We start from the raw sequence: 21,858 nt of genomic DNA on the forward strand, positions 1-21,858 counted from the left end.
CTTCTTCTATTATTAAACGCTCGCATATACAAAAGTTTTAAGAGCACTGTAGCAACCATTTCGATATATGCATATGCGACAACTCAAACAATTGAATTTAAGAAATAGACTTAAAAATAAAAAGAATTTATTGTTTCCTCACAAGTCTCCAAACCATGTACAATTTGTAGAAAATAAATTGATAAATTATTTCCAAATTTACGCACTTTATGTTCCCGTGTCGGCGATAGATAGTAATCGATAGTAATATTACTCTCCATCATCCCTACCACAAATCAGCTGTTTACATTAATTTATTCTAATTGCAGTGTGTGTCAGCAAATAATTTAACTGCTTGTGCTTTACTAAATTGTTTAAGTTAGTTACACCAAAATTAGTAACAATGAGCACCAAAATCGTGAATCGCATAGTCCTTGTTACAGGTCTTATTAGTTTATTGCACGCCGCTTTTTCAGCAGCTCACCGTAAGTGTTGGAGGAATGTTCGAGTATGCAAACTACAACTCAATTTCAATTTAATTTATTATAGATCGCACTTATTTGCGGCTAACTGAACAGGATTGGACGCGACTGCCTATAGATGTGAGTCCAATAGTACATTAAATGATTAAAATGGAAGTTTTGATTCAATTTATTGCCGCCTTTGTTTATGTTTCTCCAGATTGTCGTGCAGACCGTTGTCAGCTTGCTGGTGGTCGTTTACAACTTAATCCAAGTGGTTGGTAATTTTAAGGAAATACGTGCTACAGTTGACATGCAAGAGAAGTCTTGGGATACCTTGAGCAACTTGCCATCATTTTACACATTTAATCATCGTGGTATGGCGCTATATCAAAACTACGAACAAGAAGAATCATCGAGCGCAGGCAGCAAGAGTAGTCTAGATGTAGAATATTAACAATGGAAGTTATGTATTTAGGTATATAATAGTATTTTTGTTTGCTTTCTGTGCAAGTGATGTTTAAAAATGCAATAAACCCTGCATATTTTTTAAGAAACTAAATTAACAACAGTAAATTTACGGAAAGATTTAATTTGGCTATTATTTAGAACTGTTACTTGTGCTATCCACGCCCTAGTTGACGACCGCATCTTTCTCAAAACTTAGTAAAGTTTCAACAATAGATCTCAAGATAAAATAGAAGAATTGTAATCACATCTGTTCTTGCTAACAAAATATTTTTCAGTTCATATACTGCACAAACTCCTCAATTGAAAATCCACCAAAAAATTAAGGCACGGGCGAATGTAAAATTTTATTAAGAGGAAAAATTTATTTACTTAATTGTAAATACTCAAACGATAAAGTTTCCACTAATATAATTTAACTAAAAATTTCATGACCAAAACACGGAGATGTTTGAAGCTGTTAAGTATTTTTGAAAATTACAATTATAATGAAAACAGGTTAAAAGGTATAGAAAATAATTAATAATTGTTTCGTACACTTCTGTTAGGTGTTTTACCAAGCTCCTACTTATGGCGTGCATCTTAAGGCTGTTCCATAAATGGAGGGACCTACAGTTTCAAGTCGACTCCGTGCGGCAAATAGTTTTTTATGAGAAGCTTTTTCATGGCACCCGAAGGTTTGCCATTGCCAGCCGAGAGGTGACTGCTTTTCTATTATTTAATGTTCATGCAGGGAGATTCTAACTTACGCACTCCCGGATGGTAGTCACGCACCAACTCATTCTGTCAAGCATAGAATATTTCTGTTGATTTACGATTTTTCTCACAATCAACCTCTAACTTTACAATCCACTTTATAGTCACGTTAAACGATTTTCGTTCTCTCTCAAGCGTCCAAGGAGGATAAATTATAAGCTTTGACCAAGTAAATTTGTGAGCGTAACTTTGGCTTTACTCTATTTGGCTCTGTTGTAAAAAACTACTGTCACATTCCCTGTTACGTCACCCAATCATCTGATTCCTTCAAAATCGGCGAGAGCCGGTTAACGACCTTATGCTGGCCATACCTTCTTTATTCTTTCCACCGTGCCTCGGGCCGATATATTTAATAGTCAGTTGATTAGGTTAGGTTAGGTAGTGCTGGCTGATTTGTAAAAGGATCTCACTTAGACTTCCAAGGTCCATTATGTTATAGTCAGTTGATAGTCTGTTTAAAATTTTGCTGCAAACTGCTGTTGGTCAAATTTTGTTAAATGTGTAATTTTCAAATTATTTATGAACTCGTGCACTGCTATAGTTTCGTGAATGAAAAATTTTTTTTTGACGAACTGCTGAGCAAATCTGGGAATCTAAGGGCACTTTAAAGGGAGGCACATTTTTTTAAGCTAGTAAATGGTTCTTCATTCGTACGATGGGAAGCGAACTTTAAAACGGGAATTTAGCGCACTGTCACACACCCTGAAAATCTTGCCGGCAGTAAAAACTCAATAAATTTAGACATAACTTCACTTAAGAACTTGGCAACTTTTTTTTTTTCCTGATACGTTAATAATATCTTGCGTCGGCAAAACATTTACTTTTTGTTCTAATAAAAAAAAATGTTACAGGAATACCAAAATCATTTATTTTCCTCAAACTTTATTATTTATTTCGTTATTCGTGATAAGAGAGAGTTTTTGTTTGTGCGAACTGTTCCCATTTTAGTTACAAGAGAGAGCTTTTGCTCCCGCGTACTATTACGCTCTTAGTGATAAGATAGAGTTTATGTGCGCGGAATATACCCTCGAATAATGTAAAAGGGTAAAAAGTATGCTCGTTATAATTCCACATCAAATAAATTCTTTTCAAGAATTCTAAAATCGAAAATACGGCATGTCCGCTCTCCTTCTATGTAAAGCTATTTAAAGACTACAGCTTCCCACGTTTCTTAAGTTAAGTTAAGTTACGTTAATGCAGTATAGACTAACTGCGCTTTAAGTGTTGAAAAGATGAATTGTGAAATCTGGCAATACTAAGTGTTGTAAATTAATTTATTGTCAAGACGGCAGCCTTCGTCATATTAGAAAAGGCCAGTTCGACCAGTGTTGTGGTTTTCGTGTCATTACAATTATTTTGGTTGTTTCGTGTGGACGTACAATTTGTGTGTCGGCCGTTGTGCTGTATAAAGTAACGGATATTATTTTATAATCAAAAAGCGCAGTTGAATTTAAAAATAAAAATACAAAGATTTTTGTTTGTATTCGTGTTCTGCCACCAATAAGTGAAATTTGACAAAGTGCGGTTTAAAAACTTACCATCGAGCTCACACATTTCGATTGCGCTACCTACTCATACTTGCCCTGCAACTGTAACTCGTCGAAAGTTTGTGCGCGTTTTATATTTTTAAACATTTTCTGTATCATTGTTCCATCGTTGCCGAAAATCGAATAGTCAAACTGTTTCTCAGTGTCATTGTGCGAGTTTTGTCTGATATCCTTTTTGTCCTATCATTCGTATTCCTACGTGATAAGGGTGTGTACTTGATGACCTACCCGCTGTAAAAAAAATTGGAAGGAAAATATTAAAACAAACAAGCAAAACACTTGTGTACACCTGCAATTGCAGCGAACCGTAAAAGTGCAAGGAACAACGATTCGGGATATACGCCCTGTTTTAAGTGAACACTTCAACGCTACGAGACGCAAATAGAATTTATTTGAAAAATGTCGGTGTCATCAAATGCCTCATCTGCATCCTCTTCGGTGACCGGTGTACCTATCAGCAATGGCAGCACGAACAGGCCATCGCTGGGACGTCCAGGCAGCTGCGACTCCTCCGCAGGAAGTGATTCGTCAGAATTAACACATATATTGAATCGTAGGCAAGTGATTATGGATTCACAAGAGGCAGGCATTGAGGTGCCGCACCAATTCAAGGTGGTTAACGTCTACACAGAATTTCATGAGTTCTCAAGAAAACAAATTAAAGACTACCAAAAAACCTTTAACAAGTAAGTGAAAATGAAAATATATGCAAGTTATTTTGTAAATGCAGTAAATGTTACGAAACAATTTTTACAACTTGCGCATCCTTATCACATGGCAAGTGTTTATTTTTATAAATCTCTAATGTCAATAACAGCCTGCGAATGTCAGCATCCTTGCCAAGGTCACCAACAACAAAACGCAGTAGCATTTCTCAACTGTAGTAGGCGGTAGACTTAGAGGGGAGAAAATGAAAAAAATGTACAACATGTACAACATACCAAAGCACTTTTCAGCCCCTGCCAAGCCACTGCAAATATGAACGTCATCAGGCACCTCCCACAACTCACCACCAATACCTTTCAAATTGCTGTGCAGTCACGAGACTGCAATGAGGCATATAAAAATTCACACCAACAGTAAACGAAAAAAGTGCAACAAACAAAAAAAGAGAGATGAAAATATATGTATGTGTGTACACCGCTCAGCCGTCACCAGTGCGTTCAAATAGACGTCAGTGTTTGATGTAGTAGGCCGGTCGTTAGTGTATGTGTGGAGTAATTTTTTCGCTGGTTTGTTTGTTTTGTTGTGGCAGAGCGTGTCACATTTTTCTTCTACTACCGCTGCTACTTCTTCTGCCTGACTGTATGACATTGCATTTGCATTGTATGCACTTCCTCGACATGGAGACTGTTTAATAATTTATGAATTAACCGCACATATCGGGTCGTTCATAGTCATTGGCAGTTTTAACATGACGACTCAACTGACTAACTGGTTGGCTGGCAGGCTGTTCGTCACTTTGTCAACAACAGCCTGCATTCACTTCTTATTGATATATCTCTACATTTATTTATGTATACGTGCGCATGTGTGTGTAATCATCATTGTAATCACGATTATTGTCATGTAGCAGTCGGCGGCAGCAGCAGCCAGACAAGCCGGCGCATTTATCAACGATTTTTTCGTTACTTTAGTTTTTTACAACGGCGCACGCACATTTATCGCCGCCGTAAGTGTGTGGTTGTGGATGCATACATAAATGTAGTTTTAGCTTTTGCATTATTGCCTTTCCGTTTGCCACAAAATTTACATAATTTCCATATGAGTATAATACTCAAATCATGCATAAAATTAACATTAATATATGAAAATTTGTATGTAATTGCTCGTACGTTTTTCGTTGTAAGAGGTTAAGTTTTTGTTTTCTTGAGGAGTTTTCCAATTATTATTAACTTTGAGTGTCACTTTTTTATGCATATGTAGGCATGTATATAGAAATGTAAACACATACATACAGATGTTGTCTTTCAAATATGTAGGTACCTCCCACATTCATACGGAAAATGCAAGACTTTTATATAAATAATAAAAAATATTCAATTGCTGCGGTTTTTATTTCATAGATTCACACAAAAAATATAAATAGTAGATAATTCAAGGATCTTTTAAAACTTAAGCGGTTACATATCATATATCCAGCAGCGCCAAAAATGCGCAAAAAGGTAAACTGTTTTCCGAAGGGATAACAATAGAAATAAATATAAAAAAATTTTCACATTGTTAATTACTACTTCAACTTTATAAAAAAAATTATTTTAATTTTTCTTTACAAAAATTAGTATATAAAAAATCACGTGGCCCAAAGTACAATGAAAAAAAGTTGCTCCACGGTCTGCATAATTTCTCCTTGAAATGTTGATGGATCTGTCTAAAGTTTTAGTTATAGTCTGTCGAGCCAAATTTTTGAGTTTCGAAAAATTTTGCAATTTACAACATTGAAAAAAAGTATGCGTTTTACGTCATAAATGTCACACTTTAATTATATTTTATAAATTGTTTAATAAAAATATCAAAAATCCGGCTCGACAAGCTATAGAGAAAACACTTTCGAATATTAAAACAGAAAACTGCATCAAAAAATATTAAAAACTGCATGAGTTATCATGCAGACCCTACCGGAAAAAGTAGTTTCGAGAAAAACGAGTTTAAACTTTAAAGGACAGCTACCTGCGCGCATCAAACTCTCGTCGGGCAGTTACATTTTGATATTGATTTATGGAGAATTTTTACAATCGACTTCCACAGAAATACGCCTAAAACTATAAAGAATAATAATTTGTAAAAAACAATCGATTTTTTTTTTAATTCTGGACGTATAGAACACATTAAACTAGTGACAATATGAGCGTGTCACTCATGGGAAAAAGAAAGGGGTACGTTAGAACACCCCTTTTCCACTGTCCTGCTCTAAGCAGAACTCGTCACAACTACCTGGGATCGGTATACTTTTCATCTTTAAAGGATATTGCTGACAAAAGCTGGAGCTGTCTATTAAAGCTCGCCAAGACATGTTTCACGAACTATGTTTAACGCGACTGCAATAACACTGGTAACGCTTGTGGTCTAAGTGAGATCTGTTCAGATAAGCCAAATAAACCTAACCTAAAAATAGGAACAAAAAGGAAATATTCATGTGGTTATTCAAATAGACACGAAATAGAAATATGTATATGTAATACAAAAATAATTTGGTGATTTTATTAAAACTGCTATTTACATTATCGAAGTTTAATCAATAACCGCTGTGTCCAATCAGTTTTTGTATTCGATTTCGCACAGAATTAATAATCCTACGACAGGTTTCTGTTGGAATGGCATGCCATCGCTCTTTAATTTTTTGCCAGAAATCCTTCTTATTTTTGAATGTTTCCTTCCCGATCCGCTTCTTTAAATCTCCCCAAAGGTTTTAAGGTTTTTCAATAGGGTTTAGATCGTGTGACTGGTCTGCCCCATCCACAACTTTACCATTATTTTATAAAAACCATTGAGGTACTAATAGTGAGTAGTATGATACTTTGGGTCATTATCTTGAATAAAAAGCCTCCGAAGTGGCATCTGCTCCTCAGCAAATAGTAACATCACTTCTTGAAATATGTCCTTGTGACTAAATGTGTGCATTTTATTGGTTATGAGTGGAATAGTTCCTACTCCAACCAAGGTAAGCATCCCCAATTCGTCATGGTACCGCCAGAGATTTGACTGTTTTTGTTTTTTGTGAACCGCGTTAAGAACTCTTGTGCTTTATGACGTCTGACATTTGGTCCAGCATCATTTCCAAATAACTTTATATTTTTTTATTTTGTACCATTTCTTCATACCCTCTGCTCCACATCATGACTTGTGTTATTGAGCAAAACTTTTCGTCTTCCTTAAATTTGCTTGATTTAACAGAGGAAATGTCTCTCGCTAATACTTCGTTGTGGATTTCAGCTGCAGTGGTCTTTGATAGCTTAAAAGGATCTCATTAAATAAAGAGTCACAATTATGTGAATTTTTTGGGCTTAAGGGCATTAACAACAACAACATTTTTAAGTCGTCCAAGTGACTCAGCGATAAATTTGTACGATTTTTTTGATTTTCGAAGATTGACACCAAGTCTTAGCTCCTATGCTGAAACTGTGAAGCCAATAACGCAACTAAATAAAGGGTTTTCCAATAAGAGGTGTTATTTTGATATTCAAAGAAAAATGATATTTGTTTAATGTAAATGATCGGATTTTTATTTCATTATAAAGAGGAAGGTATGCCGTTAATAGTGGAAAACAACATCAGGCAAATGACCACCACGACCAGGCTTACAGGACAATATCCTTTTCATGAAATTTTCCATAACCAAATTGTAATTTTTTTTAATACATATGTAATTTAATTATCACGCTACAACACTCCATTCAATGATAGTTTGCTTGCGCCAACTAAGCTGACACCTACTTCAATTTTTATAATTTGTAGATTTTATTTATATATCCCATATTCAAAATAAAAAATAGAAAATACATTTTTTTGTCATAAAATACGATTTAAAAATATTAAACAGTTGTAGTAATTAACGAAGAGTAAACTTCCGACCTAATTGAGTTTAATTACAGTTAATCAAAAACGGGTCAACCAAAAGACAAAACAATGCATTGTAAGAAAAAATTATGCCGAAGAAAATGAAATATGTGTGCACATATGTGCAATATGTATGTATGTATGTACATATGTAGGCATTTACCACAACTGATTTCTCAGCTGAAGTATACACCAGAAACATTACGCTTGTCTATGTTTTTTTTTATTTACATATGTATGGATATGATTATTTGTATATGTATGTGAAAACATGTAAGTGCATACATACATACATACATTAGTACGAGTAACCAGTGCTCAGACCTTTTCCTATTTTCCTGTTACAGGGTCGTCTAGCCTTTTTATCGCCTCTACTTGTTTATATTGTCGACTCTAGCGCACTTACCCATACATGCATACATAAGTATAATATTTATCTAGAAGTACTACGCTTGTTTGCCTTTATCGCGACATGGCACCAGAGCGCTCATAACCACTTCAAGCGCCTGCAGTATCTACTGCTCAGTATGAGTACAGTATAATCTCGATAATTCGGACAATTAAATACCAGAGGTTGTCCGAAATATCGAATTTCCCGGATTATCGAGTGGGTAAAAAATTTAATAGAAATCAGTAAATCAGTAATTAAATGAAATAAACTTTTATTTAATCTTAAATTGATTAATATTCAATGAGTTGTATGTACATATATTAGTTTTTATTCGGCCGTAAAATAATTCAATATATTCGTTTGCCGCAATTTTGTTTCATTTCTCTTTCTGAAGGCAATATCTCTGAGACTCACAAGTTTTAAAATGTCTCCGGATGAAAATTCCTGTTCCTCTGCATATTTAATACAACTATCAAATGCGACAATAGCTTGAGAGTGCGAAATTTTACGATCTTGACTTTCATTTTCTTCAAGACGGCTGTTCTCGTTATCTTCTTCCTCAATCTCGTTGATATCGAAATCAGTGTCGTCATTCAACCACTCAGTAATCTCGTTATCATTATATACATCAGGGGATATTTCAACAAGAAGATCAATTATTTTAGTTGAGCTGCTGGGCCGTAGCATCGCAAGAGGCAAATCATCATCTGAGTCCCATTCTTCGTCATAAAGAATTTTGTTAAAACATTTTCTGAGCACGCGTTCACCCACATCTTTCCAAGCATTAGACGATAAAAAAGCCACATCTTTTAATGTAAAGTTTTTTAAAAATTCCGGGAGATTGCTCGTTGGGCTGGACAAAAGTAGAGACAAAAAACTCTTCCGATAGTTTGTCTTTAAAATTCGGATAGAATTTTGGTCCATTGGCTGCATAAGAGCCGTGCAGTTTGGTGGTATATGTCCTTATCGGCATCCGACAAGTTGCATTGTCTAGCAGTAAAATGGCTTTGGCTGGTAAATTCTTTTCCTTTAAGTAACGCTTTACTTCTTTAACGAATGAGTTTTGAAACCAATTTTTAAAGATTTGCTCTGTCATCCAAGCATTTTTGGTATGGGAGTACCCAAGCGGAAGGTTTACTTTTTTAAACGCTCTGGGGTTTTTGGCTTTCCCTATCATGAATAATGGAAGTTTATGTTCTCCGGTTGCATTACAGCAAACTAGAAGAGTTACTCTTTCTTTTCCAATTTTGCGCCCGGGTGCGTATTTTTCATTATGCAATGCAAGGTTTTTTTCTGCAAGTTTTCTCCAAAACAAAGCAGTCTCATCTGCATTATAAACCTGATCATACGTAATGCCCATTCCTGCAATTTTCTTTCGCAATTTTTCAATAAAGGGTTGCACAGCAGTAGAATCATTGGAAAGTTTTTCGCCAGATATTTTTAAGAATTTAATTCCATATCGGGAGCGAAAATTACTAAACCAACCATTACCAGCCACAAATTCTACACTTTGTCCGTAAATTTGGGAACAGAATTGTTTCCTTTTCTTTGATGATTTCCGAGGAAATCGGTGCATTGTTTCGTCTTACGTTTACAAACCATTTATACAAGTGGTCTTCCATCTTTTCAAACTCCGCAGGTCGCATAGGTTTATGCTTTCCAAGGCCACATTCTGTTCTAGCAATGTAACTGCAAAATATAATCAAAGGAGTGTAAACTCTTCTTACCAAATGTTTTCGTTTCTTACCTATCAATCTTTAATCCACTTGATTTTATGTCCGAAATTGTAGATTTACCTACATTGTATTGCGCAGCTAGCTGTCGAATTGACTGTCCTTCACTTAGTTTCTTAAGAACTTCTTTTTTCTGGTCTATCGTTAAAAACGTATGTTTTTTCTTAGCTGCTGGTGCCATAGTTAAATTTATACAGTCCACAGTTAAAGAAATTATGGAGTTAATGTTTGAAATTAGCTACTGAACTACACGTTACGCAAATATGCTTATGAATATGAACTAGGAGCCTGACGAGCACTTAAACGCACTATTCACGCAAAGTAGTTAGCAGGGGAGTCCCCTTTATAAAATAAAATAAAAAATAACGGAATTCCTTTTTATTTCAGCATATTCACTGGAAAATAAAGAAGTGTCCGAATTTTAGAGGTACATGAATACGTTGTGTCCGGATTACAGAGACTTCAATAGAAAACGTTTTGGTGTCCGGATTACCGCGCTGTCCGAATTATCAAGTGTCCGAATTACCAAGATTAGACTGTATTTATTTATGTATTACTTAACATTCATTCCACTTCCACTTTATTAATTATCTCGTTTCTTAATTTGTAAAATAAATTTCGCTTACCTTTTTAACTCTTCTGAATATATGTAGCTAAACAATTTATGGGAAAAATCGTATTTACTTCAAATATTTGGTTTTGCCTTTTTATTATCTGTCGCTCTATATTCTTGCTATTTTACAAATACACCGAATTCTCAAGATCTTTGGCACCGATTTATCTAACTTAAGACTCTTTACAATCCAGATGCATTGTTGTTTTTGTTGTTGCTGCAACATCACAGAATGCTCTCCTTATATTTTACGACCGGATATATGTATGTATATATGTATTTATTAGAATTACAGTATGCATATGTATAGGTAAATTTTGGTGGCATATTTTTAAATTGATTAAAAACACAATATAAATTTATAATTGAAAACATATTTTATTTCTTTATTCTTTCATTGAACTTTTATTCACACCACAGCAAAGCATTGCAGTAACCTGTAAATATAGCAACCAGAAAGTCTGCGTACAGTTTTAAAACATACGGAAAAAGCCTTATAAAAAATATAAAAAACCAAAACAAATTATTGGGGTTTACAGCAACGATGTTTTAGGACTTCACTCAATCTATTGTACATATTTGGCATTGAGTTTACTAACTTCTCTGTTTCCTCAGTTGTAATCTTCGCCCATTCTGCGGCCATAAAACTTCGCAAAGCCTCCTTACTTATTATTACATGCTGTCGAAATTCTTTTTTTTTTAATAGATCCCAAAGATCCAATAGGATTCAGATCGGGCGACTGTGGGGGCGTTTTGAGCTGCTTTAAAGCGTTGTTCAAGAGCCAAAGCCTAACGAGCTGGGCTGTGTGTTTTGGGTTATTGTTTTGTTGAAACCAAAACGTTCTGGGTAAGCCAAAATTTTCAGCACTCTATTTTAAATTCCTTTTTAACACATTGCCGCCCGGTAATATTTTGCTAAAGTCTGCTAGAAGACCGGTGATTTTAGACCTGAATAGACTTTGGGAGACGTGTAATAAAACTTCGAAAACTTTTTGAAATCAAATATATATTTGAAGAAATATTTTTTTATTTAGTCAGAGTAAATCTAGTAGACGAAATTTCTCGTTCCCGGTCACCTACAAATGAGCCGATTTCTTTGAAAGTGGTTAAGTCCATTTTGACAAAAAATTAGTTAATGATAAAAATTAATACAAATTACTGTCAACTTTTTATTTATAAACTTTTTCCAAAAAAATTTGCTTTGTTTTTATCATTAACTCAGTTTTTGTAAAAATGGACTTACACCACTTTCAAATAAAACGGCTCACTTTTTTACTTTCTGTTGACTTTGAAAGTGGTGTAAGTCATTCTAAAGACATTAAAAGTAAACATTTTTGTTAATCACACCTAAAAAATGATTACATTATAAATTTAAATCAATTTAATATTAAAAAAAAACATAAAATCAGTGCTTTAACATATTCCAATATATTTCAAACCATTCAAATACAAGCCCTTAAATAGCTCCATATAATATAAAATGGACTTACACCACTTTCAAAGAAAGCGGCTCAAATGTTTAATGCAAACGAGAAATCTCGTTCCAGGGCGCCAAGACGTGATTTCTCTTTCCAGATCAGCTACAAATGTTTAATGAAAACGAGAAATCTCGTTCCCGGGCGTCAATGTGTTAAAATATTCAAATACCCGCATCGTCAATTCAATAAACACAACTTGCCGCGATTCACCGCTACGTCATAACTTCACCACCGCCGTGCTTGAGTGTACCAACAAAATTTTGTTTCTCAAGAGCAGTGCCTGATTTGCGCCAAGCAATTTGACGAACTCTTATCCCAAAAATACAAAAATTGCTTCCGCCTGAAGAAATGACTTTTTTCCTAAACTCAGCCTAAGCCTTTATTTATATAATTATTAGTAGGGGTGTGCGAATATTCGAAATTTCGAACTATTCGAAGCGAATCCAATCCTAGGATTCGATTCGATATTCGAGTCGAATATCGAATAGTTCGAAATATTCGAATGGTTTGAACTATTCGAATAGTTCGAACTATTCGAATTATTCGAATGGTTAAAATAGTTCGAACTATTCGAATAATTCGAATAGTTTAAATAATTCAGATAATTCGAATATTTAACTGAGTGCATGCTTTTTTTTATTTTTTTAAACGAGTTTTCTGAAGATTTCAGGTCTAATAAAAGCAAAATTAACATGGCTTAAAGTTCATTGTTTAATCTTCGGTTAGGATATCATTATTTTTATAGAATTAGTAGTTTTAAATAACTTGATATAGGTTTTTAAATGATATCGATTCTTCTAATCGTACGTATCGATCGACACATGAAATGATTTCTATCTTAGATGAATGGTTAATCACTAATCTCTTATGCATATTACAATTCTCCACTACAGTATTGTTCTTAAACCTGTTTTCTAATTTTAATGAGTGTACATTCAAGTTTATACTTGGAAGCTACATATGTATATCTGCTTAGGAAAGGAAAAAATAATACTAAAGTTCATGAATAAAATACCATTAATTTCATATCAAAAAAATGCCGAATGCAATTGGCTTTTCCAAACATATAGTATTATTTTACATGACAAGTGTATCTACAGCCACTATCAACGAACTATTTGGTGGTTGATGGCAACTATACTTGGAGTCCTAACATTGTCCCGGACTCCAAGGACTAGAATTATCAAGTCTGTGAATAGTATTTTAATAGTGTTTTTGAAAACGAACATGAAACTGTTGCTGAACCTCCTGTAATCAAACCCACCAAGTTTTGGGACTTCATGAAACAGCGACGAGCTAATAGAGAAGAAACAGTAACCTTGCGCCTTGAGAAAGACATTGATCAAGAACTTATTCAATATTTGTATTCAGCAGATATTGATCCTTGGGATGATCCTATTCATTGGTGGAAAAAAGAATCAGTTAAATATCCTCTCTTATCAATGCTGGCTCGACGTTATTTGCCAATTCCATCTACGTCTGTTGAGAGTGAGAGGCTGTTTTCTACTGCTGGAGACATTGTGACTGAAAAGCGCAATTCATTATCACCTGATAATGTTGCTCGGTTGTTATTTTTAAATAAAAATATAACTCGTTATGTTTGATTGAATATTATATCGAAATTTTAAATAAAATAACGCTATTCTATTTAGACACGCAAGCAAACGTATTCTTAGAAAGAAATTTTTAATTAGAAAAGTTTATTAGCTTATAATTATTTATATTGTTCAAAATGTTATTGATAAATGTTATATTCAACGATAATTAAATGATAGAAAATTTATTTTATTTTTATTATGTAGAATTACTATAATAGAATAACCTGTTTAGGATTTTATTTCTTCGGATAATTCAAATCGCTCGAATTATTCGAATATTTCAAACTATTCGGAAATTCCGAACTATTCGAATATTTCGAATTATTCGAGTATTTCGAACTATTCGAATATTTCGAATTATTCGAATATTTCGAACTATTCGATATTCGACTCGAATATCGAATCGAATCCTAGGATTCGATTCGATTCGAATCGAATGGGATTCGCACACCCCTAATTATTAGCGAATTCAATGACATTTCCTCTGTTCACAAGTGAAATAAACTGCTTTTTATTCGAGTGACTATACCATAGAAGCTACATACATGGCATTTTGTAATTTTTTTTTTTTTTGTAATATTTTTAAATGTTTGGCTTACGTTTTCAACAATTTTTAATGATATGAATCGAGTGTTAACCTTTGCCATATTCATTATGCTGCGCTCTTCTCGGACTTATAGTGTTCTTGGACGCTCAGACCTGGGCTTAGATGTTAAATTCCCGATGTGCTTGTAATGGTTTACTACGCGTTGAACGGCGGAAAACATTCTCTCAAAGGCTTTGGCAATATTTCGAGAATTATGTGCACCTTTCTGCAATTTTATAATTATTTTTCTTTCCGCTACTCTTAATTCTTTTCCTTTGGTTTCCATAAATAAATAAAATTTGCTACTGAGTTCGCTAACCGATCAATTATAATAACAAATAATGAAAAATGAAAAATCGCAAAAATCAAGAAAAATCGTAAAAAAATAACGGTATTATTAAAAGAAACAAACTGTACGCAGACTTTCTGGTTCCTACGTTTACAGGTTGCTGCAATTATTTACCGTTGTGTAAACAATTAAGTGAGGAACCTCGTTATTTTCTTTTGCTTTTGGAAATTTAGAATGTAATGATAGAATAAATAATACAAAATAATACAAAATATTTTTTCAACTTTGTATTTTTTTGAATTTGTATTGTATTTTTAATCAATTTAAAAATATTTGTAAGGTGTACGCAAACTTGATGGTATGTGTGTATATTAAAAGCCATTAGGACGAATTTAATGATTTCAGTTCTTAAATATGCTTTTCTTGTTGCTGTCAATAAATAAAAATTTCCCGCTGTTTCTATTGATTTGATTATTTCGTTATATAACACAAATATAAAATTAATAGACAGAAGAAACCTTGAAAAATATCTGCAGCACATTTTTTCAACCTTGCGCACATTTGTCTTATCAATCTTATGCTGCTTTTTAAAGCATTGCCAGCTTAAACGCTTATCTATTTTCGTATTTTCGTAAGCAATTGCTCAGCAGCCTTTTTTATGGTAATCTATTTTTTCACTTGCCTCACAGAAAATTCCATAGAATTTATTAACAAATTTCCAGGTAGTCGCTATGACTACAAAAATATAGACACACATACATACGTGTCTATGTATGCACGACAAAACTACACCCATACATACATATACACATAATTGATAAACTAAGGCAGAAAGCATAGTCGTCAAGTCAGCGTGCCAGTTAACTGATTAGTAAGTCAAATCAGGTGATGATTCGCATAATCAGATTCGCATAAAAAAAAAATTTAATATATAAAATATGTATTTATGTAAGTGGTCACATTATCAGCGCAGCGGTATTTTGCAAAATTTAATTATTATTTTATTTTTATAAAAATGTAGGTTATCCAATGATATGATAATTTTTAGAAGGTAGTTTTGACAGACAGACTCGGTGGACAAATACGCAATTTCGCCACTACTACAATATTGAACTTGAGGTGTTTCCTAACTGATCATTTCGTTTTTAGTGCCGCTTAAAAATATTGTACCTAAATTATATAGACGAAAATGCAAGAATGCAATATTTCTTTTTTGAGGAATTTTTTCCTATATTGGTAAGTCACCACTTAAGATCCTTCCAGAATCCAACTAGCGCTTCCGCACCTTTTTTTCATATATACTTGACCAAAAATATTTGTCCCCCATTAATAACTGAATTTTTCGTTTTAAAAAAGGAATCAATGATATTTTATTACTCGTAATAAATCAGTACAAATAAAAGGAATTCGTGATAAAAATATTAATATTTAGTAGGCCCACACTTTGCTTTAGTAATAGCAGCAATCCCCTGGGGCATGCAGCGTACAAGCTTTGCAAATTCGGCTCTACTTATGGCGCTCCACTCGTGAATTGAAGCATTTCGCGGAGTCTCTTAACCAATGCATTGTAGTCGCTAAATTGTGAGAAAGAGCATTATCTTGTTGGAATTGCACTCTTATCAAAATTAGTGTCGTCGAAAATGCGCGTTAACGCAGGCAAAACTACAGTTTATAATAAATTTATGTACTTTTGTCTGTCCATGCGACCCTCGCAAATGAACATTTCGCTAACATCATAAGCAGCCAGCTTAGCAGTAGGCACCTCGCAATCTGGTTGGTATTCCTCGGCACCCAGTCGCCTCACGAATGTCACACCAGGTGTTCCAAATACCTGTAGGAAAGGGGAAAAAACCGTTGTATAAGATGTGTGTTCTTCCTTGGAAATTTACTAGGGTAAGAAGCTATGGTTGTTAATATTTTCAAATGATGCAAACTAAACCTTTCTCGAAGTTCGATTCATCAGACCACAGAACAATCGACCAATTATCCTCCGTCAAATATTGGTATCGGAGAACCCATTCCAAAAGCTTTTTCGGTCTTTCTGAAAGCCACGGCTTTTCATACACTTACTAATCAGTTATCTAATTCTTTGAATTATACCAACCTATCAGCAACCTCTCTTATGGTTTAATTAAGTATTTTTGAACAGCAAATAATAAATGTTTTTCAGAATTAATGTATCTATGCGCAAAACTTACATAAATTTCAAATCCACCTTCCAATTGAATCGCAGAGCTTTTTATATCAATGACTTGAAAAATCAACAAGCGAACACATTTCTTGTTCATTCATAGTCCAACACTGCGTAATTTAATACTTAAAAAATTTAAATATTTATGCATTGGCGATTTTTAGAAGTTACAAAAGCGGTAGCTAAATCACATTTCTTTTTTTTACTTTTTTTTTGTGGTAAAAAATTTACCTTTATAAGCACGATAAAAGCCAAAGCAAAAGATGAACTGCTGCAACAACAACATTAACTAAGTATATACGAAATTAGTGGCTGCAGTTTTTATACAAATGTGCATACATATACATTTTTTTCTCAAACAGATATACCTTTACTTTACTGTTGTATGCAACTCCAAATGACATAAGTGAGCGTGCACGAAAAGGTTGTGTGACTTTTTCTCTCATTATTATATTTTTTGCTTTTTCTAATATATTTTTAGTGTTTTTGTTGCCCGTTTTGACTTGATTTTAAGGTTGGTGTTATTTTTCCTCTCCGCGCATTTGTCACTATGCTAATTGAGATTAGCTACAATCATTGTTAGAAGCTGTGTCGCCCGTGGCCAAAAACAAAAAAAAAAGTAAACAAAAAAAAATTATATGAAATGACTACCAAGTGCGCTTTGCGTGGCATTGTCGTCACGGGTGCGGACATATGATCTGCGCTCAAATATTTGCTTGCAAATTAAGCAAAGATCACGTTTCGGCGCCGTCGCCAACTGGACAAACAGAAAGGCTTTGTTCACCTAATTAGCAGCAAATTTAAATGGGGTATTTGTTTTTAAAATTAGCAAATGCCTTTTTTTTTAATGATAACCAAAAAATTGTTCTATCAGTCTCATCAGAATGCTCTTTTTAAAACGGTTTATTGGGTTGTTTTTGTTTTTGTAATAACATAAAATATCGCCCATACATTTTTCATTCCAAGAACTTAGCTGTAAGATTTTTACTGGTGTGGCCAATATCAGACTCAGTTGATGATCTGTATAGTTTTGCTAGTTGAGGATATTCCTGCATTCCTAAACGCTTCCTTAAACCCGTTCATCTCCACTTAAGTTTCAAGTTCAACTGCTACATTGAAGAACTCCTCAACTGGACTTCTCCTAGAGAGGCCCTTCAACTGTTCGCGCTTTCAAAGTTTTTCTAAATAAAAGTTTACTCTGGCTAAGCCTGAATTAAGGGGTTATATACCTTGTGGTCCGGTGAAATTAGCGAAAGTTGGGTTTTTTTTAAAGATATGTAGCAATAATTTTATTGTATAAAAGTTTTTATTATTGGATATTACAATGTTTAAAGAAAAAAAAAAAGGCTTTGTTTGTGTAAAAATATTTAAAAATGGCGGAGTTATGGCGTTTTCCCCCAAGACCCTTTTTTTGGAAGAGGCTTGCGGTGGACGCGATTCAAGTCCACCAAGTCAACTGAAATCAAAAAATCGAAAAGATTTCATTAGTATAGGGTTATATCTTCTTAGTGAACGATCAATATATTAAATATTTTGATTTTTGTGAAAATAGGAACATGTTTTTAAAAAACTCCACTTCTACAGTCCTAAAATTGGCATTAAAAAATTCATATCTGCAAAATAAAAATTTATACATAAAAAGTTGATCGTTCACTAAGAGGCGACATCAATTACGAACAATTTAAAAAAAAAATTATAAAAATCGGTTGAATACTTTTTTTGCAATCGCGTCCACCGCAAAAGCATTTTTGGAAAAACACGTTTTTGAGATAATCGCGTTTAAAGTTTCAAGCGCCGCATGAGGCCGTACGCTCAGGACGTGACGACGCACAATTTAAAACGCTGTAACTTTCGATCTATTGCTCAGATCTCTATGAAATTTTTGGAAAATGTTCTCAAGGGATTGTACTTTACGATAAAGAAATAAAATTTATTTTGATTTTTTTGAAAAACACAAGGTATATAACCCCTTAAGCCACTTATTCCTCTTTATTTTTATTATTCTGAGGACATTTAGCATTGCGACCTAAAAGATCTAATGTGGCCCATTCATGGGTTCAGAAAATTTCTCTGAGCCCGACTTCCTGAATAAATATTAGTAATTGTCCTATTTTCTTCAGTTCTCCAGGTGTTTGCCCTGCTTATCCATCAACCGGATAGATTTCCCAGTATGATCTTCTTTCTTTTTCCTCTATTTCCTGAATAAGAGAGCAGAAGTTACCCTTAGCCGCAAACAGTAACTTCTGTCATTTCGTTCCCAGTTCTTGTTTTTGTAACAGTAACATTGCCCACAAATATTTGAGGAAATCTGTTTGAGTGACAGTCTTTGACCGGAAATAAATACGTGTCGTTCCGGTAACGTAGAACCGACAGTCGTGAGAACGAAAATGTACCACAGATAGAGCTACGAAACTGTCTTCGTTCCCAATCCTTAGTTTTGATTAAAAATATTAAGAATATAGTTTTTATCCACAACTTTGCGTCCTTAAACAGAGACCTGTCGCATTTATTGTCTCATTTCCATTTACTTTTCTAGTTTTGGGTAAATTTTTGGCTACGTTAATGTGTGCGAACATAAACTGCGTCAATACTTTTTGTTCTGTTTTTTGTTGTTTTAGCATTTTATAAAATCCTACCCAGTGCAGTGAAGTCAGCGTCTATTTCATCTAACAGCCGGAGCAAGAAACAGGGTGGGACCAGAGAAAAAGCCTAACACCCCTTTTGAGTGAATGGATATTTGAAATGGTGGTTAGTGTTACATGGGATACCTTCACACATATTTTGAGCATGCCCGGGTCAGTTCTAGATAAGTGGGAGTTTTACCTACTGCAATATCCAAAACGGAATTGTGTCAGGATTGCGTCACCACATCCTTTTATGCTTTTTTTTTTTTTCTTGTGTTCAATTCACCATAGCTAGTTTTGAAATAACACTGTGCAACAGCATTTTTGCGAGCGCAATAATTCTAAGGCCGGATGAAAGGAAATTACTACATAAAACCTCAAAATCGTTTTGCATTCTTTGGTCAAATTTCTTTCCTATGGTTACTTTTAATTTGCAATATTTTGCCTAAGTGATTTAGAAATGAAAAAAAGAGTTAAAATACATAGTGAGGAAAAATATGTTGCTAAGAAATGTTGTTGCTAAAATTGTACGAGAAATAATTTTGCAGAGCACAAAGGGGTCCTTTTGTCCCCTTTTTTAGAAAGTCCGCATAAAATGGCGTTTTGAAGGTCGTTAGAGAGTTAAAATGTTCTAGAAAATTGTTTGTCATAAAATTTCACTAGGGGTTGCGTCACACCAAATCTTTGTACAAAGAATCTGTAAGTCCACAGAAAATAAATATTATATATGCAACAACTTTTTATGCTTTATTTTCTTGCTCTTTTCGGCCGTAACGCCTTGGAGCGTGTAAAAGCAGCCGCAGCAGCGGAATCATCGCTGTTACCAGAATGTGAGTCACACACGATGCTCGTGTGTGGTTTTAATGCTGGATCTACTGCTCCAGCTTGAACTTCTTCAGGATCACGAACCTCCAACACGTGCTTACTGCACCAACAAATTTCAGCAAGAATTGCATTAGGTACTTTTTCCCCTATATCTGTTTTGTATTTTTCATTGGAATAAGTTTAAGTTAAATTGTTTTTTTTTTTATTTTGCAAGTAAATATTTGCTATCTAATTTCAATATGGATTTTAACTTTTTTTTTATCATTTTTTTATGATTTTTTTATTGTTATTATTTTTTTATTATTGCATCCATACTTTTTGCTCTAGATCTGTTTTGTATTTTTCATTAAAATAAGTTTAAGTTTAATTTTTTTTATTTTTAAGTATTTACTACTACATTTTAATATGCGTTTTAACTATTTCTTTTATTATTATTTTTCGTTTTATTATTACTTTTTTTACTATATTATTATTTTTTTATTACTTTTTTATTGTTATTTTCTTATTATATATTTATTGTATATTTTTTGATTTTGTTTATTAATTTACATTTTTCTAAAATTTTCTCAAATGTTATGCGATTATGTTCCGAACTACGATAAAAGTCAACAAGAGGGCTAAGGGGGCTGTCACAACCCCTCATTCACTGTTTTCCGTGACGAGTTGCTCGTTTACGACTGTCTGTGCCGATTCGAACCCTGTATCGCATCATTTAGAACCGCTTTCAAATTGAATTTTGGAGTGTTTATTCAATTAATCGCGATTTGTTTATCTTCGATGTACCAGACTGACGTCAATGATCTGTTCCAATTTCCGTGTGTATTCTCGCTTGAATTAAAATTTTCGTAAATATTAGCATATATTAAATGATATTCTTGTGCGTAATTTAACACACACTTGCTGATTGCTTTTCAGATACATTTTTTTCCTTAATTTCTTATTCTCGTTTTCTTCATTTTTTACACTCATTTACTTTTACTTTTTTTTCATTTTTTTCATAAGCACTTTTTTATTTCCAAAATATCTTTTAAATATCTAAATATTTAAATTACATTAAATTAAAGTATAAAAAAATATCGAAATATCATTTAATTGATTGGCGAGGTATTTCCAAAGACCACTGACCATTGATAATATCATATTTTTAATGGTTGCTCACAAAGTTTATATATCTAAATTAATTTTATTTTATCATCGTCATCGTGTTTATTATTTTTTATGAATATACCAAAATTCTCAAAATTCCATTTTGCCCAATCGTTTGCATACATATGTACATGCATACATTAATTTTATTGCTATTGTTTCCGTGAGATGATTCATGTGAATGATTCGTTGTAAACATTTCAGAATTTCGAAATTTTCAGAACACGTACAATAAATTCTTGTTTCCAAAGTCACTTCAACACCTGCAGTGAATCAGCATTGAAATCGAGTTTGCAAATAAAATTTGCTCAGTTAATTAGTTGTTAATTACAAACCTGACTTGCTTGCGCAAATATTTACATACCCGTTTTTCATGTTTTTCTACTTTTGTTTTTTAATTAATTTTTTTTTTGAGCTAACATACATTTGTAGCAAAAGAATTAATTTCCACATAAGATTTTGTTACTGTGAAACAAAAATTGCTGAGTTTAAATCTACCGTAACTGTACTTTAAGAAGTCATCTTAAAACTGGTAGATATTGCAAATTTTAATTACTGCTTTGAAAGCTTGCAATTTATTACTTTGAAACCAGCAAAAACAGCTTAACTCTAACGG

The 21,858-nt window shown here is 33.5% G+C and overlaps 2 protein-coding genes across 2 annotated transcripts in view; both read left to right on the forward strand.

Moving 5' to 3' along the window:
* The first annotated feature begins 274 nt into the window (after window positions 1-274).
* Window positions 275-1,033, forward strand: LOC128864915 (ER membrane protein complex subunit 5). The gene is made up of 3 exons (XM_054104682.1): window positions 275-464; window positions 529-581; window positions 661-1,033. Exons 1-3 carry the CDS (start codon window positions 383-385, stop codon window positions 895-897), a joined length of 372 nt encoding a protein of 123 aa, XP_053960657.1. The 5' UTR covers window positions 275-382; the 3' UTR covers window positions 898-1,033.
* Window positions 1,034-3,000: 1,967 nt separating this feature from the next.
* The window catches only part of LOC128864914 (EF-hand domain-containing protein D2 homolog), a 76,040-nt gene continuing 57,182 nt past the window's right edge, over window positions 3,001-21,858 (forward strand). The window contains exon 1 of the mRNA XM_054104681.1: window positions 3,001-3,897. Within this exon, the coding sequence (XP_053960656.1) occupies window positions 3,611-3,897 (287 nt within the window). The 5' untranslated portion in view covers window positions 3,001-3,610. The remainder of the gene's footprint in view (window positions 3,898-21,858) is intronic.

This window comes from Anastrepha ludens, chromosome 5, assembly GCF_028408465.1.
Source record: "Anastrepha ludens isolate Willacy chromosome 5, idAnaLude1.1, whole genome shotgun sequence".
Lineage (NCBI taxonomy): Eukaryota > Metazoa > Arthropoda > Insecta > Diptera > Tephritidae > Anastrepha > Anastrepha ludens.

Coding starts and splice junctions, on each gene's coding strand:
- LOC128864915 (XM_054104682.1), top strand. CDS start 383: ATGAGCACCAAAATCGTGAATCGCATAGTCCTTGTTACAGGTCTTATT. Junction 465..528: donor CGCTTTTTCAGCAGCTCACC/GTAAGTGTTGGA, acceptor AATTTATTATAG/ATCGCACTTATTTGCGGCTA. Junction 582..660: donor GGACGCGACTGCCTATAGAT/GTGAGTCCAATA, acceptor ATGTTTCTCCAG/ATTGTCGTGCAGACCGTTGT.